We start from the raw sequence: 8268 nt of genomic DNA, 5'->3' as shown, positions 1-8268 counted from the left end.
CGATCTCGGCTCACTGCAACCTCTGCCTCCCAGTTCAAGTGATTCTCCTGCCTCAGCCTTCTAAGTAGCTGGGATTATAGTCATGAGCCACCATGCTTGGCTAATTTTTGTATTTTCAGTAGAGACGGGGTTTCACCAGATTGGCCAGGCTGGCCTCAAATTCCTGAGCTCAGGTGATCCACCCGCCTCAGCCTCTCAAAGTGCTGTGATTACAGGGATGAGCCACCACGCCTGGCCAAACAATATGTTATTTTATTTATTTATTTATTTTTTGAGACAGAGGCTGGAGTGCAATGGCACGATCTAGGCTCACTGCAACCTCTGTCTCCTGGGTTCAAGTGATTTTCTTGCGTCAGCCTCACAAGTAGATGGAATTACAGGCGCCCACCACCCTGCCCAGCTAATTTTGGTATTTTTAGTAGAGATGGGGTTTCACCATGTTGGCCAGGCTGGTCTCGAACTCCCAACCTCAGGTGATCCACCTGCCTCGGCCTCCCAAATTGTTGGGATTACAGGCGTGAGTCACTGTGCTTGGCCAATATTTTAAATCAAGGATTTAAAAAGTCTTTATATATTCCTTAAAATAGGGTGTTGAGGATATATTTAGTATAGTGTGAAGATGATTAACATTTGCTTCCTGTTCTGTACTCTGAATACCCTAAAATAGTATTGTTTAGTCTAAACCTTTTATTGGCAGGGTCTCACTGCAGTGGATGTCACTGATGATTCTAGTCTGATTGCTGGAGGTTTTGCAGATTCAACTGTCAGAGTGTGGTCTGTAACACCCAAAAAGCTTCGTAGTGTCAAACAAGCATCAGGTAACTGAGATGACCTTTTGGAATGTGAACTTGCCATTAGTCTACACCAATCTTGATTCCATGGAAAATACACAGAAGATTGTGTTCTTTACAGAAATTTACTTGATTTTACTTTAACTCAAGATTCTAACATTCCCAACAGTGAAAAAAGCTTTGGAGTGACTGGGATACTAGACTGGTTTAATTTCTTTAGGCCTCAGTTTTCTCATCTGTAGAGTGAGTATTAGGCTAAAAAACTTAAAGTTAAAAATCTAACATTTTAGGATTGCTTGTAAATCTTGAAAAATCTTTAAATAAGGGATGGTACTTCCTGTTTTAGCCATAAAAATGGCTAATAAAGAACAAATAAGGTCAGGATTTTATTTGAAAGTTTTTTTGTTTTTGTTTTTTTGAGACAGAGTCTCGCCCTGTCACCCAGGCTAGAGTGCAGTGGTGCAGTCTTAGCTCACTACAGCCTCCACCTCCCAGTTTCAAGAGATTTTCCTGCCTTAGCCTCCCCAGCTCCCCAGTAATTGGGATTACAGGTGCCCACCACCATGCCCAGGTAATTTTTGTATTTTTAGTAGAGATGGGGTTTCACCATATTGGCCAGGCTGGTCTCGAACTCCTGACCTCAAGTGATCTGCCTGTGTGGCCTCCCAAAGTGCCAGAATTATACGTGGCTCACTGCAACCTCTGCCTCCCGGGTTCAAGTGATTTTCCTGCCTCCACACCTGGCCTGAGATAAAGTTTATTATTTAAATAAAACAATGTATTTTAAATTATTTTAATAAGTCTATAGGTTTTTTTAATTTTTATTTTTAGATGGGGTCTCACTGCATTGCCCAGGCTAGAATGCAGTGGTGTGATCACGGCTCACTGCAGCCTCCTATCCCTGGGCTGAAGTGATCCTCCCACTTCAGCCTCCTGAGTAGCTGGGACTACAGGTGTGTGCAACCACACTGGCTAATTTTTTATTTTTTATAGAGACAGGGTTTCTCCATGTTGTCCAGGCTGGTCTCGAACTCCTGGGCTCAAGCAATCTGCCTACCTTAGCCTCCCGGAGTTCTGAGATTACAGGTGTGAGCCACCATGCCTGGCTCATAGTTTTCATTTTTGTGAAACACTGTGGCATAGTGAGCAAAACTGAGTTTCAGTCCTGGTTCCCACACTGAGTAGCTGTGTGCACTCTAGCAAATTATCTGTTCTGAATGTCAATTTCTTCTCTTATATGCTGAGATGATACCACCTAATTTAGAGGGATTAGCACAGTGTGGTTGGTATATAGGAGGAAATTTTCAAATGTTAATTCCTCTCCTGAACTGTGGTATGATTACTTTAAAAGTTTTGATGAATGTACTTTTAAAACATCAATATTTCTGGACCATTTTAGATCTTAGTCTTATAGACAAAGAATCAGATGATGTCTTAGAAAGAATCATGGATGAGAAAACAGCAAGTGAGTTGAAGATTTTGTATGGTCACAGTGGGCCTGTCTATGGAGCCAGCTTCAGTCCGGATAGGTAAAATACAAACAATAAAAATTAAATACTGCTATGTTATATTGAAATTATATAAAAGTCAACTACTGGAAACATTATGCAAATACTGGGAAAATTCTGATAAAAATCTCATGGCTGTCGTCCATTATCTTTTAGAATCTTGCCGTTTGCTAATTCATCTTTGAATCCTGATGTTTGTACACGGTAGCAATTCAATGTATACTCTTTTTTTTTTTTTTTTTAAGACGGAGTTTCATTCCTGTTGCCCAGGTTGGAGTGCAATGGAGTGATCTCGGCTCACCGCACCCTCTGCCTCCTGGGTTCAAGTGATTCTCCTGGCTCAGCCTCCCGAGTAGCTGGGATTACAGACCTGCGCCACCACACCTGGCTAATTTTGTATTTTTAGTAGAGATGGGGTTTCTCCATGTTGGTCAGGCTGGTCTTGAACTCTCAACCTCAGGTGATCTGCCCACCTTGGCCTCCCAAAAGTGCTGGGACTACAGGCGTGCGCCCAGTCTGTATACTCAAATTTATAGAATCAAAATGCATAGTTTCAGGGCTTACTGGTTTTAAAAATTAGCTTTGGTATTTTTTTTTTTTTAATTATTTTTATTTGTTACCCAATGGTAAATAACCAACCAAAGCTTTAGTTTTATAGAACTCCATTAGGGGTTGAAATGCTTCATTGGGTCCCTGCATTGTGTCTTCTGGCTGCTTCATCAAATTTAAGACAAATTCCTGACATTAATGGCATATTAGCTAGTAATTGAGGATTTATCTTTCTATAATCAAAAGTACTAAGAGTAAATGAAAAAGGAAATTCGAAATTGGTTTTGTTTCCCTTTAGGTGTATGATTACAATGTCATCCTATGTGTATAGGTATTTGCCTATTTTTCATGATCTCTAACACTGTAAAAATGGGGGGAGGGTGTTTTGTATTCATAATACCCTTAGTATATTACTTGGATAGATAATAACTTTCAGGCCAGGGACAGTGGCTCACGCCTGTAATCCCAGTATTTTGGGAGGCCAAGACTGGCGCATCACCTGAGAATCAGGAGTTCGAGACCAGCCTGGCCAACATGGGAAACCCCGTCTCCACTAAAAGTACAAAAATTAGCAGGGCATGGTGGTGCCTGCCTGTAATCCTGGCTACTTGGGAGGCTGAGGCAGGAAAATCACTTGAACCTGGGAGGCAGAGGTTGCAATGAGCCGAGATTGCACCACTGCACTCCAGCCTGGGCAAGAAGAGCTAAACTCCATCTCAAAAAAAGAAGAAAAGAAAAAAAGATAATAGCCTTCCATTCATCAAGATTTCATCATTATGAAACTTTGAGAATTAGGTTTTTTGTTGTTTGATAAGGTTTTGCCAGATGATACATTTTTACTTGAGGGAAACGTCTGATTTCAGTGAAAATTGTAATACCTTCTGACTACCAATCTGTTATGTTTATCCTTGAAAAAGGTAGAGAATTATTAGCATGTCTATAGTGTGTTTTTTTTTTTTCAAAAGACATTTCCTTTTTAATTCTTAAATAGCTTACACAGCATAGGAAAATAGCATCTTTATTTTAGGGTCAAAAATTGTTGAGTTTTAAGTGACATATCACATTTCTTAAACTTTCTCAATTGACCTTACTTGACTATACTTTGTTAATTACCTCGGTACTTTTTTCTTGTAAAGAACTGATTTTCCGTAAGTTTCTGTATCATCTTACCTCATTCAGTAGGTGCTCGGTATATGTAGAGTGTCAGAGCTAACATAGTAGTTCTTTCAGTTGATACCTACTGTGAATTGCATGAATGAATTAAAAGTGAGATATAGCATGTTAGCTATATTTAATATATTCAAATGTATGTAAAATATTCAAGTGTATATAAAACATTTAATGTATTCAAATGTATATAAAACTGGACAGGTGACCAAAGGTTACTCTGGGAGTCAAATATATCACCTTCTCTTCTCTCAGGAACTATCTGCTTTCCTCTTCAGAGGATGGAACTGTTAGATTGTGGAGCCTTCAAACATTTACTTGTTTGGTGGGATATAAAGGACACAACTATCCAGTATGGGACACACAATTTTCTCCATATGGATATTATTTTGTGTCAGGGGGCCATGACCGAGTAGCTCGGTAAGAACACTGTGATCTTATGACTGGGTGTATTCAATGAACAGAATGGTTTCTTGTTGGGAATTACAGCAGCCAAATTCATTTACACTTCCATTGTTGAGGATCAACTTTCTGAGAAGCTTTTGCATTTATAACTTATTTGAAATTGGGGCCGGGCGCAATGGCTCACGCCTGTAATCCCAGCACTTTGGGAGGCCGAGGTGGGCGGATCACCTGAGGTCAAGAGTTCGAGACCAGCCTGGTCAACGTGGTGAAACCCCTTCTCTACTAAAAATACAAAAATTAGCTGGGCGTGGTGGTAGTCGCCTGTAATCCCAGATATTTAGGAGGCTGAGGCAGGAGAATCGTTTGAACCCAAGAGGCGGAGGTTGCAGTGAGCTGAGATCGCACCATTGCACTCCGGCCTGGGGGCAGGAGCGAGACTTCGTCTCAAAAAAAAAAAAGAAAAAAAAGAAATTGGGGCAGGAGTATTATTATATCTGCAATTACATCTATATGAATCCTGGTTTTTAAAAAACAATTAACAGTCCTCCCTTCCACCCCCATCAGATGCTTAACCTTGTCTTCCATACCACTGTGAGCACCTTTATGTTTCTCTGTCATCTTCTTAGAAGTTGAGGATAAGGTAGTTCAGGTTAGAAACTATTTGGCCAGGTGCAATGGCTCACGCCTATAATCCCAGCACTTTGGGAGGCCAGGAGTTCCAGACCAGCCTGGCCAACATGACGAAACCCTGTCTCTACTGAAAAAAAAAGAAAAAATACAAAAATTAGCCGGGTGTGGTGGCACGTGTCTGTAGTCTCAGCTACTCAGGAGGCTGAGGCAGAATTGCTTCAACCCAGGAGGTGGAGGTTGCAGTGAGCCGAGATTGTACCACTGCATTCCAGCCTGGGTGACAGAGTGAGACCGTCTCAAAACAAAAGAAAACAACTATTTGGTGGCCAGAACAAGGGGAAAATACTTTTATGTGGTTTAGACTAGGAATAGGGGAGGAAGAATATACAGAGTATTGGAGTTCTAGAACTTAAGTTTTGGCTGGCTACAGTGGTACATGCCTGTAGTCCCAGCTACTGAGGAGGCTGAGGTGGGAGGATTGCTGGAACCCTGAGTTTGAATCCAGCTTGGGCAACAGAGCAAGACCTCAGAATTTTTTTTTTTGAGACAGAGTCTCGCTCTGTTGCCCAGGCTGGAGTGTAGTGTCGCCATCTCAGCTCACTGCAACCTCTACCTTCGGGGTTCAAGCAGTTCTCCTGCCTCAGCCTCCTGAGTAGCTGGGATTATAGGTGTGTGCCACCATTCCCAGCTAATTGTTTGTATTTTTAGTAAAGATGGGGTTTCACCATGTTGGTCAGACTGGTCTCAAACTCCTGACCTCATGATCCACCTGCCTCAGCCTCCCAAAGTGCTAGGATTACAAGCGTGGGCCACCATGCCCGGCCAAGAACTCAGCTTAAAAAAAAAAAAAAAAAAATTGTACCAGATGAACTCTCAGGACTGAGCCTCATTCTTCTTCCCCTCAGTTAACTAGTAAGTGGGGGGCCCACTCAGAACTAACTTTTCATATGGATGTTTCTGTGTTTATTTCGTATGGATTTTTGGCATTTCACAGCTATGTACTAATTGTTGTCTTTTGCTTTCAATAACTTTATAAAAGGCTCTGGGCTACAGACCACTATCAGCCTTTGAGAATATTTGCTGGCCATCTTGCTGATGTGAATTGTACCAGATTCCATCCAAATTCTAATTATGTTGCTACGGGCTCTGCAGACAGAACTGTGCGACTCTGGGACGTCCTAAATGGTAACTGTGTAAGGATCTTCACTGGACACAAGGTATTTTATACACTCTTATTCCAGCATCCAAGGTTGCTTTCAAGATAAAAATATTTTTTAAACAAGTGACACATAAATTTTGCAGACACCATTCTTACTACAAAACTAAAATTTTGTCTTATCTTCCTAGACATACTTTACTTTGATCCTTTCTATGAACTTCTTTTGTAGGGACCAATTCATTCCTTGACATTTTCTCCCAATGGGAGATTCCTGGCTACAGGAGCAACAGATGGCAGAGTACTTCTTTGGGATATTGGACATGGTTTGATGGTTGGAGAATTAAAAGGCCACACTGATACAGTCTGTTCACTTAGGTTTAGTAGAGATGGTGAAATTTTGGCATCAGGTAAATGACTATTAATGGCTTTATGGTAAATGCTATGTTAAGAGGAAACAGTGTTGACGATTGCAAAACTAAGTCCTTGTGTTTTAGGTTTTGCTTCCCTTTAGCTATGATTCCAGAGTGTCACCCTATACATGAATTACTTCTCAGGTTAAAGTATCGCTTGAAATGCTCCTTAGGAAGGAATAGAGTTGTTGGTCAGATTTAGATTTTTCACCCAAAATGTACAGTAGATACATAAAGTGTACTGGACAAAATGTCCGAATGTAAATATGATGGATGCAACTAATGGTTTCCTTTGACTTCCCCTTAGGTTCAATGGATAATACAGTTCGATTATGGGATGCTATCAAAGCCTTTGAGGATTTAGAGACCGATGACTTTACTACAGCCACTGGGCATATAAATTTACCTGAGAATTCACAGGAGTTGTTGCTGGGAACATATATGACCAAATCAACACCAGTTGTACACCTTCATTTTACTCGAAGAAACCTGGTTCTAGCTGCAGGAGCTTATAGTCCACAATAAACCGTCGGTATTAAAGACCTTTTGGAAGCTACTGTTTTTGAAAAGGGAGACTAAAAGCAAATACCTCAGTGATTAATATTTAAGCTACAAAGAATGTTTTTGTCTATATGGATCTGGAAGTATGCTGCTTGGAAAATCTGAACGGGACAGTTCCACGTTTCTATAGCAACCACATTTGACTGATTTCCGTTAGTTGAGTAAGAGGTATTGTATTATGATCATGGAGGGGACATTTATGGTGCTTTGGATTGTGTGGAAACTATGCATTTTCTGTTCAAATGCTATTTTAATTTATTACGTTTAGAAAAAAAGTTGATTTCAATAATTCATCCTGCTTCAAGATTCAAATTCAGAAATATACTATCATCTTGAATTTTAGCTGAAGAATCCTATGAGCATGTATGTTTCTGCTGTAAAAACGTAGTTACTGTACGGCACTCAAAAACTGTTAAATGATCCACTAACTTTTTTTTTCTTGGCCCACGATTAGTCGAATGTATGTAACTGGTAGGGTTCCTTTGTTAGATCTAGATGAAGTACAACCATCCACTGACATCTGAATTTATATACCTGTTGAGTTTTGAGTGCACCCAAACACTCGATAAACCAGGTGAAGAAATTTAGCTTCCATGTTCTACTTCAGCTAAAACAGCTACATACAACCTAGTACACTTGAAGTCAGACAGACATTTCAGTTGCTTACCTCCAGTACTGAGCCTTGCTTTGGGAAACTAAAAGATTTAGACCAAGTCACTGCCAGTTTTTGCCTTTGTTGCATTTTGTACAGTTTTTATATTTTTGATATCTTGTAAATAAAGACAACCAGCTTTTCCAGGTTCATAATTTATTGTACAAATTGAATTATCACATGATGAGTTGGGATTAGCTTCTCCAGGCATGGGAACTTAACAGATGAGGTTAAGAACTGTAGACAGTTTAAAATCCTATAAACAAAGCAAACAGTTTAGATAGAAATGTGGTCAGCTTTACTTTTAAGACATTCAAGAATTACTAAGATAACATGAACCCATTGAAACTGAATGCGAATTTATTAGATTGTCAAAGATGTGACACCAAAAAAATTAAAGTCTATCTCAGATTAATACTTTTTTCTTTTTTTGAGA

General features: G+C 40.0%; 2 protein-coding genes across 5 annotated transcripts in view; one reads left to right on the top strand and one right to left on the bottom strand.

Moving 5' to 3' along the window:
• Positions 1-7987, top strand: part of TAF5 (TAF5 RNA polymerase II, TATA box binding protein (TBP)-associated factor, 100kDa) — a 21928-nt gene extending 13941 nt beyond the window's left edge. The window contains exons 6-11 of one of the 2 annotated variants that reach the window (XM_011957354.1): positions 698-818; positions 2191-2320; positions 4271-4435; positions 6090-6267; positions 6439-6616; positions 6927-7987. In XM_011957354.1, coding sequence (XP_011812744.1) covers positions 698-818; positions 2191-2320; positions 4271-4435; positions 6090-6267; positions 6439-6616; positions 6927-7144 — 990 coding nt within the window. In that variant the 3' untranslated portion in view covers positions 7145-7987. The remainder of the gene's footprint in view (positions 1-697; positions 819-2190; positions 2321-4270; positions 4436-6089; positions 6268-6438; positions 6617-6926) is intronic. The other variant, XM_011957355.1, reaches the window with a different exon arrangement.
• The window catches only part of USMG5 (up-regulated during skeletal muscle growth 5 homolog (mouse)), a 7551-nt gene continuing 7254 nt past the window's right edge, over positions 7972-8268 (bottom strand). For all 3 annotated transcript variants that reach the window (XM_011957356.1, XM_011957358.1, XM_011957357.1), the window contains one exon: positions 7972-8088. The gene's annotated coding sequence lies outside the window, so the exon portion shown is untranslated. The remainder of the gene's footprint in view (positions 8089-8268) is intronic.

Source organism: Colobus angolensis, unplaced genomic scaffold (genome assembly GCF_000951035.1).
Source record: "Colobus angolensis palliatus isolate OR3802 unplaced genomic scaffold, Cang.pa_1.0 Scaffold44, whole genome shotgun sequence".
Lineage (NCBI taxonomy): Eukaryota > Metazoa > Chordata > Mammalia > Primates > Cercopithecidae > Colobus > Colobus angolensis.
The sequence above is the reverse complement of the archived record's forward strand: the minus strand, read 5'-3'. Positions and strand labels throughout refer to the sequence as shown.